General features: G+C 42.0%; 1 protein-coding gene across 1 annotated transcript in view; it reads right to left on the bottom strand.

Annotated features, from left to right (window-relative positions):
- LOC115011220 (metabotropic glutamate receptor 7-like) overlaps positions 1 to 13,303 on the bottom strand; it is a 56,840-nt gene extending 43,537 nt beyond the window's left edge. Inside the window, 1 exon segment of the mRNA XM_029436276.1 lies at positions 12,216 to 13,303. Within this exon segment, the coding sequence (XP_029292136.1) occupies positions 12,216 to 12,719 (504 nt within the window). The 5' untranslated portion in view covers positions 12,720 to 13,303.
- Between the last annotated feature and the right edge of the window lie 9,450 nt (positions 13,304 to 22,753).

The following is a 22,753-nucleotide window of genomic DNA, read 5'->3' on the forward strand; positions in this document are numbered from 1 at the left end:
TGTCTTTAAAAAGGAGCACGCCAGTGGTTTTGCAAGTTTTAGCCCGTTTACTACAAATCATGTGCACTTTATATCACAACTTACCATCTAGCAGAACAGGCTGCTGTGCTTTAGACACTTTAAAGAAAGTCTTCTTTACAATTACAGACATCTGTTTTCTGTACAATATAAAAATATATTGGAAGAATCTTGAATCTGCTCTTTAACTGCATTAACCAACAATAATAATGTAAAATAAGGCACACTGTCATGTAACCTTTGACATATTTAATTACACAACTACTACTCAACATTATACTGCTAAGCAAGCAGTGGAGTATAAAGACAGGTAGCTGTTGTATAGTTGTATAACCTTTAGGTAAAAATTGTTAGAGTCTCCGTGTGTCTGTTATCTTCCCCTCGACTCACTCGGATGAAAATGATCCAGTCGTGACCTAGCCCCCCCTGAGTTCTCCGCTCTGCTTTGTGCTGCAGGTGTAGTGCATCACAGAGGTCAACTGACCAGGTAGTCCTCTCAGCAACACACAGTCAGAACAATGGACAATTGTCCAGTCAGTGAGCACAAGAAGCTTTTCCCAGTACCATACTGAACAACCTGCCAACTCCGTATGAACTGGACAGTTTTTCAGAGAGCTTTGCTTTGTAAACAGACTCATTCTCACTGAGATCATGATTCATCATAGCAAGTGTCTCGACTAATGGGCCGAGAAGATTTATGTGTAATGTGTTTTTGTGACACGCATATTTCACATAACTTCTACTCGTAGAGAGACAAAAGTGTCAGAAGGCAGCACACTGACATGTATTTCAGAGCCAGAGTCAGAGATGCACAACAGACGCCAGATCAGACAATTACCCTCAGACGAGTTAACCAGCCGAAACAGGAATAGGCCCCGTCGAAAACAATGGAACTGTCACACACCGCTACTGAAGGCTTATCTTTATTTTCAACAAGAGCACTAACATGCGTCTTTCCCAAAACAACTCATGTGGATATCAAGTCTGCTCAAAATACAATCTGTCAAATGAGCTGAAATAAGACAAAAACAATTCCTTAGAAGATCTGAGACCCAGGCTTTTTAAACGTGTTGCTTCATTGAACATCCAAAATAATAGAAATGTGCCGATTTATTTCCCTGAAGTATTTCATATGTCAGTTATATTAAGTAGAAATTGTATAACAGATTGTGTGGATTGAAGCTAAACCTATGAACACAGAAGCAAGAAGGTATTCTGTGAACTGCATATGGCCTAAACAGATTTTAAAATGGTCATCAGAGTGTGACACTGTACACAAAATGAATCGAAGTCTTGTGGTAAACTAAAGTCCTCAACGCCACCTGTCGTATGACCAACAGAGTGGGTGAATTCAAGTGCCTTGTGTTTATTTATTAATTAATTCTATGTTCATTAGAGCTGATTCAAACACACACACACACACACACACACACACACACACACACACACACACACACACACACACACAAAACAGAAGTGTATTGCTTAGGAGGATATTGTATTAACACACATCCATACCCTGGAGGCTTTAGTCTAACGTTAACCACAACATGCCTAACCGCAACCCTAACCCCGACCTCAAGCTAACTCTAAGGGAAGCCGTAACCAAACACTAAATATATAATGGTTAACCTTGTGGGCGCCAGCTTCTCTTTTTTTTTTATCTCAGGAGAATTGAGTGCTCGTAATGATAAATGTAAGTATACACACACACACACAGGTTGACACACACACACGCTTGTTATACACTTGCCTTGGCTGAAGCTTGATTTATAGTTGTACATTAAGGGGGTTATTGCATGTAGCTGCCGAGGCTTCGCTATAGGCTATGCTGTATCTGACATGTGCCTCTTCAAAAATGTAGCAATATATTAGTTATATGGAAATAACATGTGGGGATGGCAAGACCTGTGATAAGTCAGTTTGGGCTTGGGTTTGCGTTTGTGATGCTGGTGGAGACTGCTGATAGTGAAGACTCAGTAGCCTTCTTCACTAACAAACATCTAGCAAAGACAAAACCCCCGCTCTCCATCACAGAACATAATGGAACGTACGCTGCACAGGGACTAGTCGCCTGTTCAGCAATGAGTCATGCTGAAATAGGCCTTTAACCTGGAAGTAAGTATGTGCGTAGCCCCACTGTCGCTCTATATCACAAAGTAAATGAAAGAATGTGAACAACAGTTACTGTGGGGAATACAAAGCAAGATGTGGTCTGACCACGTACAATACATCTGTCCAGTGCCATAAACCGATGAAATCTGACGCTAAATTATAAATCAAAACCTACGCTGGAGGCCTCTATAGCAGCGCTTCTGTTAACCCCTTGGGGTCAAGCATAAATCTGGCTTTACATTAATTCTCTGTAACCACTACGTGCCTAGCCCAACCCTTACTCTCGCCTTAACTAGAAACCAAATCACAGCCCTGAGATGGTTAACCTTGTGAGGTCAAGTCCCCATAATGTGAATATGTTAACATATTTTTGTCCCAACAACGTGACTAATACAGATACACACATACAGGAAAACCTTCAGCCATAATATGAAAACTAGACCAAAGATGACGGCGGTATTTAATCAGGATCGTAAAAGAAAACGTATTTATCCCTCCTTAATATGATGTACATCTTAGAATCGTATCCACTGGCAGGAGTGCAGGAGAAAGATGTTCGACTGGCTGATGCATACACATGGTTTTGCTTCCCAAATGCCTGAGTATATTTACTGGCAAATATTGTCCTTCGACCTCCAGGTAGAGAGCGCTTGACAGCTCTATGCATAATCCATTGATAAATGACATGCTATTGATCCTCCTAGCCCCGTTGAGGGCCATATGCGAGTGCTCCAACGCGAATAAGGCAGTTCAAAAACACTATTTTGTCAACAATAGCTCCCGTCCGCTAGTCAATTTTAGTTTAAGCAACCCTATTTGAAAGTAAAGAGCTTCCCTAATTTGCAAAAACGTCAATGGTGATTGAGGTCTTCCCCCAAAATCAATGTGACTGTCACATGCAGGCGTTCAGAGAGAACTTGAAATCTCACAGGATTTGCATCTGAAAACAGTTATCCTGTCAACTGATGTATGCTCTGGCTGCTGCGGTATACTTTTAAAGCTCAAAGGAGCAAAGACACTGGTATATGTTGAAACAGAACTCGCACACGACTGCACAGCCAACTTGGGGGGAAAAACATACTCGCCGAACCTCATCTCGAGGGAAATACTGACAAAATGAAATTGAAGCTAATGAAACAGCAAAAGTTCCATTTTTTCATTTCATGTAAAATCAACAGGTATATTAGCATAACTACCCGAGGCCAACGCTGCACTCTAATAATTTAGTCTCCCTATAAAAGGTCCACACTGTGCTGGCTGATATAATGGTTATATATTACTATGTGTTGTTAGCAACTGTTATAGTGTTCCCTCAGGCTCTCCTGTAATAATACAACTGAAGGACAAGGAATGAATCCCGATGACAGTTTATTATGTATACTGTGAGCACACTGGACCCTGACATCCCTGAGATCCAAAAGTACACACGGACACACACGTATTGAAACACACACACACACACACACATATATAAACACATATCTTGAATTTAACATATTTTATATGGATCAATTCCCTTATACTGAAAGTAACTAATTACATTTACTACTATTACTTCTACTAGTACTGTATTAAAGTATACCATTTTGATCTACTCCATTTTCTGCTACTTAAAAGTTCAACTTCACAACATTTCAGAAGGAAATATTGTGTTTTGACGTCACTATTTACTTTAAGGTTTTGATTACCAGCTGACTGATAAAGATTTTACACACAAAACATATAATCATCTTATATTCTTTTTGTCATAGATTAAAGTAGCAAGCAAAATGTAAAGTATTTGAAATTAGCTCGACTAGTTATAACAGTAAAATGCTTTTCTAATTATCTACTATATACTTCTTCCACCGATGTCCGCCTGAGATTTGTGTTTTCAACCTAAAACAAGGGCTGTGAATGGAATTTTGATTGGAGTGCTGACTATATTAATTAAACAATAACATACTTCAAATAATCAACAAAAAATAGAAAACCGGGGAACACAAATGTAAAACGATTGTATATGCATGGCTCGATACCTCTAGAGGTAACTGAGAAAACACAGTGTAGCAGAAGGACCATTGTGTTTTCTCTTCCCTCTCTCGCAGCTCTGCTGGCGTGCGGTGACTCCCCGTCTACTTCTGCTCCTCAGTGGCATGCCTTTCTACATTACAGCCCTCACACGTATCCAGTCTAAACAGAGCCGCGTGCCGCCAGCCTCCAGAGACGCCAAGACAGCTAATGTTAGCAGTGCACCTCGTTGGGAGCACAATACACAAAACCTATTGTGATTTAAGTGTAGTGTTGCATTAGCATTGTTGCATGCATGTGGCTGTTACCCTTAACTGTGTGACTTGTGTGATTTAGACATTGGACATTTGTTTGTATCCATGTGCAGAGCTTGAATATGAAGCTGTTGTTCTGTTAGCCATGATGGTGGTGGTGTGGCTTTAGGCAGCTGTTCCCAACCTTTTTTCCTTGAAGCCCCCCCCCCCCCTATTTGTATCCATCTATTTTCATATTTTATAATGTCAGTGGATAGTTTTGATAGTGCCAACTGCTTTTTCCTCTCAAAGAATCCCTGACCTTTACCAATAGTTTTTATTTTTCTGGTGTCGTTTCATTTTGCTTGGCTTCATGCTGTCTGAAGCTAGCTTCTAGATATAGCTTTACTTTACTTTTGATACTGATGAGTCTTCAGCACTTTTACGTTTCTTAGACATTTTGTTTTATTCATAAAATAAAAATAGTGATGCTCTGACTGCAAGCAAAATCAAGGTGAGCTGCAAACTATCTGACCGGACAGAAGTGATTGAGAGCGCTGGCCAAAGAGGTTGAGAGGTCACAAAGGTGTGGCCTACAAAGTCCACTATTTCGCCCCACTAAACAGGACCCAGGTTGGGAACCACTGCTTTTAGGAATGGCGGTGTCGTTCTGTCAGTCTTTCACTTTGGTCCAGATTGAATAGCCATGACATGTAGTGCAGCTATTCGTTGTCCCCAGAGGATGAATCCTCCTGACTTTTTCATCCAGCGCCACCACGAGGTTGACGCACGTTTGTAGTTTTTAAGAGACATTTCTCGATGACCATGACTTCAGCATGCTGCTAACATTCTCAACTAAGATGTTGAGTATAAAGTTGCCATTTATAGCATGTTACCATGGTGACGTTAGCATTTAGCTCAAAGTATCACGGTGCCTAAGTACAGCGTCACAGAGCTCCTCTTAGTTTTGTTACCTTCTGTTGCTCCTTTTCATAAAAAATGCAACATCTTTTATGTGTTGCAAGGGGATTCTCCCTGACAACCAGATCCACAGGATTAGTCTTAAGTGCAATATAATTTCTTAGGTGCAATGTGATTTCAGAGCCGGGTGGGGAAAGTGTAGAGAAAGCAATAAAACAGAGAATACAGCACAGATCCCAGGTCTAAGAAGAACCACGACAATATTACTCCTTTTGAAGCAGCAGTCATTCTCACAGGCAGCACTGAAGGCAGACGTTTAACAAATGCACTTAACTCATTTAGCAGGATTTGAGGAACTGTGAGATAAGAGGAATGCGCCTAGTAAAAACAGATCATATTTAAAAGGCACATTTCTTATTGATCTATACAGACGTTTCATGCTCGTATGAGGTTTTCTATCATGAACACAGACTTATGTTATTTAGCCATATATCACAGAAGTCTGCTATGTCTGTGACTTTGTAATTCAGGCTCTGTCCAGAAGGTTGCGTAGATCAGACTAGTGCGCTTATACAACTACAAAAACAACAACTACAATTAGCCCTCCTATAATGCCTTCCAGCCCACATCGTTTACTGCTGGAGCAACGGGGACATTTTTCCTTTTAGGAAGGATGAGTGAGAGGCCGACCAACAGCCAGCAGAGACCTCCTCGTGCTTCTCCACTCATCCCCGTAAGAGGATCGGACGTAATGGGGTTTCCTCTTCTCTGGCTCCTTCTGCTCACCAGATAAACTGCAGAAAACTTCCAACAAAGTCTAAGAGTGCTATTCTTGTCACACTTTACAGTCATACTGACAATACGTTTTGAAAGAACGTTGGTGTGACCTCAATGTGAGCAGAGATAAGCTTTTAAGCAGGTGCCTTCTTCTCCCGCCTCCCATGCTGTGGCAGAAAATGGGGGTAATAGCCTGACTCCCATGTCAAGCTGCTGCAATTGTCAAGCAGACTGCAAACCCATGTGAAGGATGGCACTTCATTTAAGATACTGAAACAATATTTACCAGCTCTAAGTGCCATCATAACACAAAAACAAACTATGTTTGAAAACAAATGACGGATGGAACATAAGTGTACCGGCTGTGTTTTCATTGATAAACATTTATTCATATAGCACGCCATTATGTTGCGGAATAATAAAGTGCACCATCCCCCCCCCCCCCCCCACACACACACACACACGCCTGTGGGAATAGCCAAGACCTTAATATCAGGTGTGTATGGTTTCATTTATTGTCCTCGTGGCAGGCTGCTGACCTAATGACCTCATGTCAGGCGAAATGACAACTTGTTTGACATAGGGATATTTTATTCATTCTATTAATATTGCATACGTTGCTCACACTGCGTCGTGTTTGTGTGCGCATATATATACCTGCTCCACTGAACATGAGAGCAACAGCACTCAATATGGTGAAAAGGATGAGAGTTTGAAGAAAAAAAAGCAGGCTCTCTGTGTGGTTATCAGTTTAATTAATACCTTTGCCGGTCTGACTCTTCCTGGAGTACAAATTGTGCTCTGAAAACAATTAGAAGTCATGGAGTAGCATTTTGCAAACATCCCAACCCAAATACAAAAATAATGGCGTTTTCTTTTCCGTCTGTATTTCATTCTATTCCAACATCAAAACTAAGCACGTTGTCACTTAATCCTGGCGCTCAGACTCGGAGCACTGCTGCAATTCAGTCCAACCAGATCCCTTCAATTAAATGCATTGATTTGCATCCCAGTGTCACTACCGTGCTCGTACTCAAATTCGCTTCTTGTCATTAATTGATCTCGCCTTGTTCCTGCGAGATGTCAAGACTCACCTTCCTGCAGCCAATTTCAAAGAGCAGGCGGGATTGACCTCCCCCCTTAGGTAAGTATTGATTGTGTGTATCCTTGTTTCTATAACTGCATGCCTAAATAACATAAGCAGAAGAAGAAGATTCATGTCCATTAGTGCAGGGATAGTGAAAGAAGTAATCAATAACTCAACTTGTGAAATGCCGTGCTAACACCTGCATGTTATGCTTCCTAACTCTTCCCATATTATTTCCTGCTCTTTTCACACAGCATGCGAGTACATTTCACCTTGCCACCTTGTCTGAACAGACCACATGTCAGCATCTGATTAAATGTCTGGAATAAAAACCAGCAGGGCTCTCAGTCTCAAGGAGCAGAGATGAGGATTGGAGTATAGATAATGTATTTAATATATCCACGGGACTATTAAAAGTGTTACATATACATTTAAAGTTCCTCAGTCCTCTCTACTTACGGTTTATTCTATCATCATTTATATTCTATCGTATTACTTTTATAAGGCGGTATAATGTTTATCCTTGCTATAACACTTTTAAAAGTGATATGTAAAAAGGTTGATTTACTTTATACTTTTATTTCACATTCAATACTGTAGTTCTGTAGGTTTTGGTAGTTATTTATAACTGTTGATGTATCATTTTGATTAACAACATCCATTGTTTCTACAAAACCAGCATGACTCACCAAAGTCCTTCAGGAATGTGTGTTATTTGTGGGGGGGGGGAGAGTGTTATTAAACCATAAATCAAATGTATCATTGTTTTGAAAGATTAGACCTTCTTTTGGAAAGTTTTGTATTCAATGTTTGTTTATGCATTCTGCATGAAAACAGCGAGACAAAAAAAACCCCTTCACAGTCTTCTTTCATTCTACAAGGACGTGGCAATGTTTCAAACAGATTGTCTCCCCCGGGGCCTCGGGTGCTGTACTTCTTGAGGTTATGTTGATGTGATATTCACAGGTACCCAGTAATCATTCCTACTAGTGTCATCACAGCTCATCTATAAATACAAGCATGCTCACAACTCTAACCTGATGTCATGTCCATGTAGAATCAAAGGAACATTGGGAACAAGACAGAAGTATGTGGGTTAAAAACTATATGCACTTTTGTCTCAACAATCGATTAAATGATACAGTTTGTCTCTCGGTTTGTTTCTATTTGAGTATTGGGCCAGAAAGAAACTTAAATCAAAAGCTCATGGAAAGTAAGACAGAGTAGACTCACATGACTCTATAATATTCAGTAATTCCCTTGTTCTATTGTGAATATTTCACAACTCCACAGAGATACTGTAGATGGTGGAGGTTTGTCGGTTTATTAACAATTCAGCCAATTTTCTCTTATTAAGTAAAGCCAAGCCTACCTGACTTTTCTCTTTGCTCTACCAGAAATAAGAGTTATCTAACTAACTGCGCAATAACACAATACATATATAAAATAAATAATAAGTATAATAGCTCTTATATGATGCCTTAGCTTGGATAGATGTGTCAAGTTAGATGAGAAAATGGAAATACTTTCTTGGCTATGTGTCACATACTTGTTATAAAGTTAGAATGTCCTGAGAAGGGTCTGTGTCACACTGTGAATGAATAAAAGCCAATTAGGAAGTGATGGAGAGAGAATACAAGAGCCAAAGTCACTGGTGTGGATCGTGAAATATCCATGAGACAATTGTGTTTTCATTCTTTCAGCAATGGGAATGGAGCTCTTTGTATGCATAAATATATTGATGTGTGTGTCTATCTTATCCTATGGCGCAGACTTGACATACCAACCGTGTCCCCATGATGCGGCTGAAACCAGTGCTAGAGATGTGACTAATTCTCGTGTGCTATTGCATGCATCAATGTACAAATGGCAACAGTGTTTTCGAAAGCAAACATAATTAACCTCTGCCATTTTGTGCCACTTTGAGGGCTTGTTATGTAACACACAGACACTCACTCACTCACTCACTCACTCACTCACTCACTCACTCACTCACACACAGCCTTCATATTCCTTTGGCGTCTGTCTTTACCACTGTCTGCGGAATAGATCACACTGCAAGGCTTCAATCTCCTTCAAATCAATCACAGGGATGATTCTGTGAAAAAAGGAGAGATAAAAAGCCGACTGAAGCCTGTCAGGGCTATGAGAGCAGAGGACGTCAATGCGTCACTTAGACAGCCAGTCTGAAGGGGCCGCTTCCCCAGACAGGAGGACAAGACGGAGTTCACCTGCATTCAAGTACAAAGTTTTGCCTCTGTCTTTGAGAAAAGAGATGGACAGAGAATTGCGAGCTGCACTCCCTGATGTAAATGTCATCTGGATAAAAATCTATTTCATGACACATTCAAGAGGCCAGGCCTTACAAATGGACAAAGTTGCCGGGTCATTTCGACTACAGTGTCGTTCTCCCCGAGAGTGACTGGGTGCTCTTGAGGTAGACAGTGAGGATTGGATGATTTTTCAAAAAAGGTGCTCCTGGTAACAATTCAAAAGTTTTACTGATTGATTTTTTTTCTTCCTCCTGTGGCATTGTTGCTTCTCATTTCCAACACAGCATGAAAGGCAGCGAAATAAAAACATCTTACCGGCAAATCGGCCTCACCATGGCAACAATATTGATCAACCCTCCTAGGTCCTCAGAAAAATCTATCCCTCATGTCAATTTCCCAGCATTAACAGTTCAGCAGCTACTCATGTCGCGAATAGACAGCCATGATATTTGGCGTATGGCAGTAAAAATCTACAATCACCATTTAGCTACCCTGATGATTCACTTATCGCAGGGGCGAGACACACAACGACCCGATGATATTCCCTGAGAACAAAGGGGGTAGCAGGCTAGGAGGAAAGACCAGAGAGAGGTCATTGTCCAAAAGCTCCATGTGTAAAGATTTAACTTCAAAGTCCATTAGACTGCTCAGTTGAGGACCACATCCTATAATCAAACGGAATTCAAATTGACAAGGACAAGACATTGAACACTTTCTACAGAGCCCACTTTTGCTTTGATTTGAAAAGAAGATTGGATTCAATCATAACTGAACAGGTGTTATAATCAAGCTTTTCATGCTTTTGAATGGAATCATTTGATACTTAATGGATTGCAGTTGCAAACAATCCCTGAAGCTTGTAATGGCTGCCACACACTAACCAAATGCTGCACAACTAATGAGGGTAAATGGGCTGGGAGCTCTCATTTCTGGTAAGTATTGATTATAGAGTATCATGTGGCCTTACATTTAATTCATCATCGTTTATTATCAGCACTATCATCACCACTGGCTTTAAAAAAAATAAGTGTGCTGAAGGGCAAACGGCTTCAGACTGGTGTGTATTGTATGTGCAGATTTGACTGTGGTGCTTGAATCCATCTTTCTGGCCATGCTTAAAGGGAAGAAATGCAGAGTGTCGGACGGAGCGTCACGACAACTGCTTAATCTAGATTCCTCAAGCTTGAGAACCAGTGCAACATCGCACATGGACTGCACCTACACTCCCATCGCTTTATACTTACAGACATGCTGGTACACCTTGTGTGAGGAGAAAAGAGGAGAGTAAAATAAATAAATCATCTCTCTCTACGTAAACCCCCTGAATTTCCCAATTCCACACATGTTACACAGCTCGCATGCACCAAAACAAAAAGAAGGAAATCTTACAACAATTAGCAAACTGGATGTTTCAAAGTATCACTGGAGCATTTTACCAACTTGGATAATAAAACATTTATTTGTTAACTCAGCCTACAAAGAGTGAAGAGGAGCCGAAGCCAGGCTGAAGGATGCGGTCGGGACCATCAGTCTAAATGTCCAGCCAATGGATCCGAAAGGATAACTGCTGTGTAAAGTGTTGCATGTGTAAGTGTGTATTTGTGTGGGTGGGAAAAGAAAAAGAAAAGGGGGAGGGGGGGCTAAAAGCATGTTAAGTACTTTGATGGTCTTACAGTTGTGGTTAAACAGCTACGTACAGCCAGGCCCCATGGTTTGTCTAATTGAACGGAAACACAACACAAGATGACAAAACTGTGAGTTACAATCGGCAACACCAAATCATTAGCACCATGACTGCAGCCCTGACGATCCGCACCGCTGTCCTCGCACGAGAACAACTGTATGAAAGTCTTCACATGGTATTTCATGTAATTAGACATTTTGCTATGGAGATGCGTTTTAAATAATTCATCTGCTGGATTGGTGCCCTGCTGTGTTCCCCATTCCACTGCAGCACCAGCAGTGGGCAGACACTATCAGTCGACTCTCAACCAACAGGGATAGAGATGTGTTCTCGTGAACTAAGCTAACTCATTTTGAAATTAGAAGTGCAAATTTATTTCATTTACATGCAGCTATCAAGCTCAATTAAAAACGCAAAGACTTTGAAACAAACTCATTTCGAAGAAGGGCCCCCCCCCCCCCCCCGTAGATACAAGCAAGTCAACGCCAGCATAAATCAAGGCTTTCAGGTTCAAAACAATTCATAAAAAAGCCTGCGGTCTCTCTGCACAAGAGGCTCATATAATCATGTGCAATCACATGAAGCAGGCCTGTTATTCTCAGGAGGGGGTTGTTGAGTTTGGGTGTGATTGTGTCAGGCTGTCAGTGCCCACTCATCCACACTCCGGAGTGAGACTGGAACAGACGGGAGCTGTTCTTTCACCACCACCGGGGACAAGCAACAGCACGCTCAGCTGTCTCATCCACACAGTGTGGCGGAGGGGAAGCCACCCAACTCACTTTGCCTTCATTTGGTTTCAATATGTTTTATATGGAGAGAGGTCTAAATGAAAATTTCTCATAACATGTATCAAATAAAAAATGGATAAAATGCACAACTATAGGCTATCTGATATTTTCTGAAAAGCAGCAGATCTTTCCCTGTGAGATAAGTCTTGCTGTTGTTACTCCTCCCGTTACTGAGTGGGTATCAATGAGGAACAACACTCCTCCACGAAAAACGGATTCTTACCAGATTCTTGCAGGCACTGTATCTGTATCTGTCAGCAAAACACTATTTTAAAGCCATAAAACTATCGCTCACGCTCAAAGACTTGCCTGAAAGAGGCGTAGGATGTTGGCAACCATAATCGATACTGAGCTCGCCGAGGCTCCGATGACTCCCACCACTTTTTCAGGCTTGACAAACACCGGTGGCTCCCCGTTAGTGCATCTCACGTCGGAGGTGTCCTTCGTGATCAGGGCTTGAACGAAAGTTAAAGATTGCTCCAGTGCGTAGGTATCCCTCGAACAAGTCTCCAGCACCCGGGCGCCTAAGGTGATGTTGGGTAGGAGTTGATCGTCCTGGTTAATTTGGTCCAAAGCGTACATCATGGCCTCAAGCCGCTGGATGCCGTTCTCCTTTTTGAGGTCCCCGCACGGCGTGCCGTCGGCCCCTCTGGCGTGCACCGGGAAGAGTCCACCGAGGGTCAGGAGCCCCTCAGTCCGAATTGAATGGGGCGCATACGTCTCCTGAGGCAGCGCGAAATCTACCACAGTCCTCATGAGCAAAAACGCTCTCCATATAGTGCTCAGCTTCACGCACAAACCAGGACCAGCCATGATCAACTTTTAAGTAAAGATGGAGTCTGCAATGCGCCGAAGATAGAACCAGAGAGGCGAAGAAGTTTGTTAAAACGAACCCATTGTTGTCAGCAAGGAGGAGATTCAACAAGCTGGGCTGAAGAACCAAGACGCAGTAGATGGCTCAGACAAACTGCGCCCATCGCTTTGCTGCCAGGAGTGAGCGGTGCAGCTTGTTGAATAGTGAAGCTCCTGACGGTAATACAGTTCCCTCGGAAAGAGACGCTTCATCCATTAGTCAGAAAATACCAGTAATAGAAGATGACCACCCGCCGCTGATGAACTGGCCTTTTTTTTATTTTCTCTTTACAATTTATGCTGAATCCAAAAGCTTGAAATGCAGTAAAGCCGCTGCTGAGAATCTTCACAACCTAAAGCTGAAATTCTACCAAATAATATATCGGGAATTATTAGGAATTATCTCTCAGAATTAATACTTAGATGTTAGGACCGGCAGAAGTGGGTGACATTCTTCTCTCTCACACCAACTCCACGGGAGCGCAAGGGCTGGCTCGGTGGGCTGTGGTGTCTGTTTCCCAGGGGTGCGTATCATCTCCACAGTCTCCAAAAAAAAAAACAGAAGGAAAGAAAACGAGTAGTAGCCTATGTGCTCAGATGAGGAGAAGACCAAGAAAAATCCTGCTAATTAAAGCCCCGGCTCATTCTCAGTCTCCGCAACCGCTCGCATTTATACAAAATGAATGAGTCACAGCGAGGAATTCACTGTGTGCGCCGAGTTTTCAGCCCCCATTCCTTGCGACACGTCATTCAGCTGGCTAGGAAGAAGAAAAGAAGAAGAAGAAGAGAGTAGCATCACTTCGTGTCAAGGTTTTCAGGAAGTTGTCTGCAGACAGTTCAACGAAAAGGTAAACAAGGCGAACAAATGGACTTATAGACTTGAAGACAATTGTTCCTCATAGTGTCTCTCAGTGCGCATGAATCTCTTTCTCCCTCTACCTCCCCCCTCCCTCTATTAATTTTATCAAACACTCACACACACACAAACACACGCGAAAGTCGGAGAGTGTTTTTTTCCCCTCTTTGCTTTTGATGTTGACGGTGGCAGGGATGAAACAGATCTGTGGCATTAAGAAAACACCCGCCTACTAAAAAAGTGCCTTTCCTGAAATAGTTTTGGATTCATTACTAATGCACCTTTAAAACGGAGGAGGGGGGGGGGTGGCAGACACGTTTGGAGGGGTCCAGGCTGGTCTCCCAGGCAACCCTTCTTCAGAAGACACTCCTGATTCATCCTATGCACACACACACAACACACACACACACACACACACACACACACACACACACACACACACACACACACACACACACACACACACACACACACACGCATCATGCTGGTATGCATGCTGGCATGATGGTGAATAATAATAAATAACCACACCTTAAAAGCGAGGAAATCTCACATCTTCCTACAAAACACTATAATCGCCAAACTATTTAATTGCACAGAATTAATTTTACAAACAAGCAGATTATGTTCATTTGCATTCTGTCGGCATGGATTAGTCAGGGACTCACTTGGCAATTTGGGGCATTAAATAAAAAAGGTACTTTCTGTGTAAAATTAAAATCTCATATAATAAATAAACAAACATTGTTAAGCTTCAATAATGACCGCTGTTTTCTTTCAGTGTGTTACAGTGTGAGAAGAGGTGCCAACACTCTGTAGATACATCAATTATTGTATAAGCCTTCGTCTTCAAGTAACCTTAGAAACAGACCACTTATACATCCCCAGCTACAACAATAGCAAACACAGGAATGTTGTTGTTGAGAAATCAACAGCAGCACTCTGGGAAACCCTCAAACAGGAAAAAGTAAACGGATTATAGGATGAGTCAGTTAAGTTGCCTTATCATTGGCTAATAAACAGTCTCTGAGAGTTGCTTTATCGTGAAAATTATTATGAGACATAGAATCCCATTTTATGAACATGTTCGTTCCATTCGTTTCTGTTCAATTAAAAGATTAGAAAAGGCGATGTAGCTCTAATTGAAACATGTCCTATTGACATTACGGGCTTGGATGGACACATTTCTAATTAATTCAATTGAATAGAGATTAATTCAAGCCTAATCCTACCCATGTAGTGTATTTATCTCCATTAGCCGCGTTGATTTTGCATGAATATCTTTCAACATGCAAATCGTGCATGTCCAACTCCAAGCCTGTCAATGTGCTTTTGGGTGCACAAACTGCAAGTCAGGGCCAAAATTCATGAGCTGCACCAAAAATACATTTAAGGACACTGTGTGGGAACTGCTAGGAAATGACTGCTGAGGAGAGAAATAAGACAAGAGGGAGGCAGATGGCCTCCTACACTATGAGCGCACTGAGACAGGCAGGCAGGCCTGGAAAAATGCAGCAACAGCCCCTACAAATGACACCCTGAGAGACTGGTGTCGCTACGCACAACACTAATTCCACTGCTCGGACTCTGCGGTGAGAGCCTGACACCCACTTACACTGTCAACGGAAAGGTTACTTTTGAAAAATGGGGCCCTCACCGTGATTTAATTTACTGACTAACCCCAAGAAGAGGGGTCTTTTCCCCCAGGCAGTCTGAGTGATTTAAACTGAGATTACACTTGGGTTGGGATCTTCTCTCTTTCTCCTTCCTTACTTCCTTACTTCCTTACTTTCACGCAGACACACTCAGATAATATCCATTTCCATTTCATCCTGGGATGAAGAAGCAACATGCAAGGATGAGTGTGAATGTATTCAGGAAGAGGTTTATGTTCAATACATAGCTGACCAAACAAACAAAACACAGCAATGGTTTCCATATGCCGGGGGTGCACTACATTTCACTGCATCCCACTAGATGAATTACTATGAGAGACCACAGCTTTCGTTTTTTCCAAGCATTCAATAACACGTCTGCTTGATGCAGTCTTCTTCAAGCAATTACAGGGCTGGCTCTGTCTGCTCCTTTAAGAAACGAAGACTAAGCGAACAATAAAAAGTCAACCTTCAGGACAAGAGGCAATAAGGTTTCCTTTCGGGCTGACACTGGGCACAATGGGGTCTGTCTATCAAATTAATTAACCTGGACAACTCTTTAATTCCCGGACTTAAATGAAAGGGCCATCGTCTCCACAGGAAAGAAATAACTCCAGAGCAGGAGGTAATTGCATGTCGGGGTGATTTGTTTGAAAGCATGCAGGCCACCAGCCTCGTTTGGAGTCATGCATATTCTGGGGTGAAGTGTTAATGTTAGATCAATGTTGGGGCAATGTTAGATTAGCAACATGAAGGTCACTGAACTGCCGGGACTCAATGTCTAATTTTGCACCATCTGCTTTGGAATAATAAAATCAGGCTATCTGCACTTTTCTTCATCACTGTAAGCAGAATCCGCTCCTGTGAGGAAGAGAAGAAAAAAAGGAAACGTATTGTAATTCCACAGGCACGCTTGTATGGGAAGACAAATTCTTACCTCTTCTGCTGTTTATGCCAAAGACAAAGCAGGTGCACTGCAGCTAGGACGATAGACTCTCCACGCTCTCAATTATCATTGTAATCCATCTGTCATACCAGCTCCCTTCTAATTATGTCACTGTAAAGTTGCTGCTGTGAGCCCAGTGCCCATTCACACTCTGAAATGTGAAAGATAGACAGATAATGCACAAGTGGCCACCGGAATACATAACTGCAGGGGTAGCTTGGTAACAGGAAGTTTTTTGTCCCCTGGTTATCTTTAAAAACGCATGTGTTATATATGACAATGAGTTTGTGTAGATACACAGACACGCATGCAACCTTTGAGAGCAGCAAGCTAACGGGAGAAAAAGGAAAGCCAAAGCAATATTAACCGCAGACTGCTGCTACTCTTTTTTGAAACAGATGTTACAAGTGTGTGCTCGTGATTAGGAGCCTGCCTTTATATACGACAGTAACAGACCCACAGATGCTGACCTTTTCACCCACACAGCCCTGGAATCTTCCAGAGACCCTATTAGTGGGTGACTGGGACTTTGTTTTGATGGCTAACCTCATGGTCCGCTGGTCTTATGTGATAAGTGGGTGCAGCTGTGTTAGTTAGCCAGGAGGACTTCAGCCACACATTTGATTGTGATAGCAAATGCCTTTCGCCTTCTATCTGTTAATTAGCTGACCTTCTGAACAGCTCTGGACCAGTGTGAATTATTGTATCACGGTGTCTTCATGGTACATTGTGCATCGTCCTTTTATTATTATTATTTTTTTTTACAGGGAATCCAGTTAGTCCAGAGACAGAAATCAGGAAAAAGATAAAAACCTGCACATCAGGACATTTTCTTCAGCACAATGTGTGCAGCTCAAGTGTTTTGAGCTACGATTAACATTTCTATTCAACAAAGGTTTGCTTTTGTTTTGATTCCCGTCTCCGTGGTAAATATTGTGCAGCAATATAGGCATGTTGTAGAAATGCAGACTTTAGATCCAAATATAGTGTAGCTCTGCTCTCCTGATGTGACATGAAGGAGAGCGAGACTGAACTCCAAGAGAGGCCAAATGTCGGCGTGTTTAAACAAACCCATTTGCGAAGATTAAAACAATCTTGATGTTAATGAAGACGCCAACACTGAGACACTGCACATACTGCAGATGGACATCATAACCTCATCATCCCTTTCACTTTGGCAGGCAAGCCTCTTAGTTAGTTATTCATTTCAATTTATGTTCTGGCAGCTGGTCACATACCACCACGGTGACTTAGTGTCTCATGTATTTGTATTGCACAAGCCTTACTTCAAAGTATTTCATTTTTCTAAAATGCTCATTGTGTCATTGCATGCAAATGAGCTCATTCTTCCATTTCTCACGTGAACTTTACACTTGGAAAGTGTTGAAAGTGTGTGAGTGGATTATGCCTGTGCTGCTTGAATTAACTGCAGTGCTGTTTGTGTAGCAAATAACATATTTTTTTCTTTTTAAGCAACTCATTACCATATGGAGCTGCTAGCAAGGACTGCGGTGGAGGGCAGGCCTACTTATTTCAGATAAGTGCCCCTGCAGTCTTTACCACAGTTTGAAAAGCATTCACAAAAAGGTACACACACACACACACACACACACACACACACACACACACACACACACACACACACACACACGTGCGCACACACATTGTGAACAAGAATTAGCTGACTGCTTTCCGCTGCGCAATTCATCACACACATGAAACAATCGCTCTCACGCATTAAGTGGAAATTAACTCTGTTACAAATTACCACACATAGTGATCACATGAGGTGGAACAATGAATCATTACCTTTATGTGTAAAAGACATCCGCTAGAATCAACGCGTATGGCCGCTGCCTCATACACTGTATGTCACCTCCTTTAGCTGGAGGCCATACTCAATTAAAATAGGTTCAAGTTAAACCGCTCCCCATTTTGACCATGTGCAAGCCTGAAGAGCGTGCAGTCTTACAGTAATCCCCTGGGTTTATCTGTTCAGTGAGCTCAGTGCTTCCGTGTCCCCCGGTAGCCCTGCTGTCCCTCAGCCACGGTCTGTCGCCCTTTGGGCTCCCCATGGCCCAGTGGTCCCATAGGAGTACCGTGGCTGGAACTGTGGGTCACAAAAGCTGCCTATTCCCCACGGTCGCCCCACTGTCGGCACATTGGGTGCTTTTTTGAGTCATCCCAGCTGCTCTCTCGCATATAGAGGGAGAGTTAAGGATAGGAAATGCAATGCAGGGGTTACAATAGTCATGGCTTGCTTCGGAGTCACGTCCAAGTCAGGAGGCCTATCCCTAAGTGACATCTCCTGCTGAGAAATCACTGCTCAAAGTGAAAGAGAGTAGCAGGGAGCATACTGCCTTTACAGAGTTTTGAGGGAGGAATGATTTTGTATTGTAGAATTTAATGGGTGCCCGACAGTGCCGAGTGAAAGTGAGCCCTGTCGACACAGGGCACAGTACAATACAGACAGAGCGGAATGGGACTTCTTATGGTTGCTCTGGGATTGAATAAAGCCCAGTTCATTTGCTACATATCACATTTTGTTACATGGTTTCCGACAATTCCTCATATTTCATTATTGGAGCTGGCAATGGTCGTTTTATATCCCTCCTATTTCCTCCACCTTTCAGCTCGCTTTAAGCTCCTCCGTGTCATGGTGGTGATTTTTTTTCCCCCCCCTTTTGGAGTTTCTCCCTTTTTGCTTTCAAGCTGAAAATCAAATCTATAAATCAAAGGCAATGGGAGAAAATACACAGGGACTTGAAGGGCATTTAAATCCTTTCAGAGATCCCAAAGCTTCAGAGAGAGAGAGAAATAAACAGGAAATTAAAATGGAGCTGGAAATGGTAGCAATGCCTCTTTTCAAGGGATTGAAACCAGGTGTATTTCTTAATGCTTCTCCCTGCTTTATATTCTGCTCTGTTGGGAATGGATTCACCCTCGTCTCCCTGATTAATTCCGTTGAAAAGGGAAAGGAATTAAGTCTTTGAGAAATGCCAAAGAATCCCAACAGATTCTTTTTTTGCTGAATTGTTTTTGAGTCCCCAAAAGAACTCGTCATGGTTAATGTGCAAACACCTTCCAGTTGCCACAGTGCGCTCATATTGTATCCCATATGGGCTCAGTCTTTCACTGTATGTCATCAGGTTGAACATACCCTGCAACTACCTCTGCTCACCTGGCCGTGTGTATGACTGAAACATTGTTGTTGCACAAAGTGGTAGGCTGACCTTCAGATTGAACTTTATTTGCATAAAAGCCTATGATTAGACGAAGTGTGCACCACTGAGAAAACTCATTTGTTCGAGCTCGACAAGCAGTGACCACATCTATGAATGAGTGAGCGGCCGCAATTTACCACTAATAGCTCAAACCTGTGAGAGGGGCACGGCAGAGCTTTTAGCTTAATGCAAACATACTCACAATAGTGATATTCAGTAGACAATGTTTACATGTGTACGCTGTACATTTGCTAAATAGCACTATACACAAAGTGCAGCTGCGACTCATCAGAATGTCATCACCAACGTTATTAAAATGCATCTTTATGAGGACATGAATGTCTGTATCATATTTCAAGGCAATCCATCCAAAAGCTTTTGAGACATTTCACTTAAAACCACAAATGTCAACCTCATGGTGGCGCTACAGCAAAAGTCAGGGGATATATTGTTTTGGGACGATGCATGGACTGCATGAAATTTGATAACAATTCATCCAAATATTGTTTAGATATATCAGTGTGGATCAAAGTATTGGACAGACTGCAGATAATACCATCCCTACAGTCATGCCGCAAGCGCATCAGCTCAGAAAGGCATGGAACAGAATACACGGACATGTGAATGACACATTCAGATGAATTTATATATATATATATATATATATATATATCATTTATACATTTGTGTAGAGGAGGAGAAGTGTATGTATTTCCTGACAGCATCTTGGCAGAATTGTAATGAAAACAGAGCCTATTACCTACACATTAATCACACTTTCCTTGATCACCTATGTAATACTATTGATTAACACCCGATAGATCTTTCCACATAATGTCAACACTAGTGTTCATATTGAACATTAATTTCAGGCATAGTTTCTTAATCAAAGACGTGAGGCAGGAGGCCAACGGTGCACAAATACAAATAGATTTACTGCTTGTGGTGCACAGATCGATATCTTTTTCTTTATAGTCTTGAGTTGATGTGTGAAGGAGAAATCCGAAACTCAAACATAATCACATCAAAAGGACTGTTGTATGAAAAATGATACGTCTGGTCCTTTTCTTCGATAGACTCCCGTACAATAAATTGCACACCATCAAACTGAGGTTATCAATCACAGCACTCTGAGGCGAAGGCAGGAATGAGAGGCATGCTTTCTTTTTAAGTGGAGGCTTACGATTGAACCTCAGGCACTAGAGTCCATAAATCGCAGCATCAATTATTAACCTAAATCTGTTTTAATGTGCCAAAAGAAACCCCAGTGGGCAGGCTAATGCAACTTGCAGGAAACGAAGAGAACAGATAAAATGACCAGTGTGGCCAGAGTCAGCCCCCTTTTACGTTAGGGCGGGTCTAGAGTGCAGGAAAGCATCAAAGACGAGCCCATCCTGTCAGACCTTAGGGGCCATCAGGAGCCATATTAGCAGCTAAATAATAGAGAATTCCAATCATTTGAGAATGGAAATATGCTGGTGAGCCTTGATGACATAATTGATGAAGGCTTCAGAGACACGACGGTGCAAAAGGGAGATGCCAAGTCCAAGCAAAGCAACAACATCCCCCGTTCACTTGCCAGATGCTTTTAGAAAACGCGTGTCGAAGTTCACAAGGTGATACAAGTGATTTGAAAGTGCAGTGAAAGTAAACAGCAAACCATTAGGAGACAACCTCAGCAATCACAATGTAGCTGCAGGGATGTGGGTATATCATGATCACGGGCTGAGACCAAAAGCAAACAGAAATCCATTCCCTTCAGGGTCAGTAATTTTCTGCACAGTTCATTTTGCAGTAAATGTTTTTTCCAGCATTTTATTAACCTGTTCAAGACGCTCGCATTACATGCAGCAGTACACTGATTGCAAAACATCTCAACGAAGCGCTTTGTATGAAGGCTGTTGTGAGGAGAATTCGGGTAAACACCATTATCTATTATTAATCTCCCATATGAAATCCAATCACAAACGTAGGTGAAGAAGCAGGTTAATGGAGGATGCTTAAGCTTCAAAAAGAACAAATTGTACAAACTGAATACTATTTGCCTCCTTTATCACAGGGAAATTCAAGTTGAGGCACGGTTGACGTTTCCCTTGCTTCCACTTTTTATTATTTAATTATTCATCGTGTTTTCTGAGGGGGGGAAAAAAGGGCATGCTGATACGGGAGCAGGTCCTAATTTTGAAAAGTGGGTGCTTGCCAGTATGCCGTAGTAACCCAGTAGCCTCCACTCTGTGTACAACGATGAAAAACATGCAACTGTTCCTGATTTTCACACATTCAAACATGGATGGGGCAAAATCTACCAGTGCAACCCATCAAGGCAGTCAGTGGTGTTTGTTCTTACTTAGTTAAGCAATCGGCTTTATTTCTTTCCCAGTGATCACTGGGGAGGCTCTCCGGGAAGCACTCAGATCTCTTCCTTCATCTGACAGAGGAGAGAAGAGCAGTGTGCCAGATGAACACTGAAGCTGTCTTATTAGTGCTTAACTCTCCTGCTCAGGCCTTCAGATTGACAGGGGAAAAAAGAAAAAAGTGTTCATGCAGGCTGTGCCATAAACAGTGGCAGTGATAAATATCCGCTGTCCCTTCCAACATGACTCACTTGTCCGAGTTTCAGCTTTACTGCACACAAAAGGAGGCTGGAGCAGCGCAACCATACACTGCTGCTAAATCTTTATCAGATTACAGCTAATAGATGCACTCTATAAAATAGCTTATATTACCCGGGAGGGAGTTGAAGCGGAACACAGTTCAGCACCAAATAGTGAATAATGAGCATGATTCTATAAAAGCACACACTGGCATTGATACAGGTAAAAAGCCATACAAGCCCTCATTACTCTTCAAATGGAGGGCCCATTCAGGTCGTTTTATGTAGGTTTCAGTTTCTTACTCCTTCCCCTCACAGTCTCCTGTCTTTAAAGTGGCCACTCCAGAACCACCAGTAAAAACAGACCTGCCTGTGGGGGTCAGGTTTGTCTTTGGTCTGCAGTGAAGGAGGTGGAGGGTGCGAGTTCTGCAGAGAATGTACCCGAGACAATAGATGCAAGAGAATTATTATGGAGCCTGAAAGTATTGTACAGAAATCCATATTCACATTATAGACATTATATTTTCTGTGACTCAACTGGCTTTGTAACACTTCAACAGTGGAGTGGGATGTATTTAGATCCTTCAAAGTCAAAAGTAACAATTATGCAATAAAGAAATACTGCATTGCAAATAAAAGTCCCACATTGAAAAAGTATTTTTTCTTTACAGAAAATTGCTATTATTTAAGTATCAGAAGTAAATGTAGTGCACAAAAACAG

This window comes from Cottoperca gobio, chromosome 7 (assembly GCF_900634415.1).
Source record: "Cottoperca gobio chromosome 7, fCotGob3.1, whole genome shotgun sequence".
In the NCBI taxonomy this organism is placed as follows: Eukaryota; Metazoa; Chordata; class Actinopteri; order Perciformes; family Bovichtidae; genus Cottoperca; species Cottoperca gobio.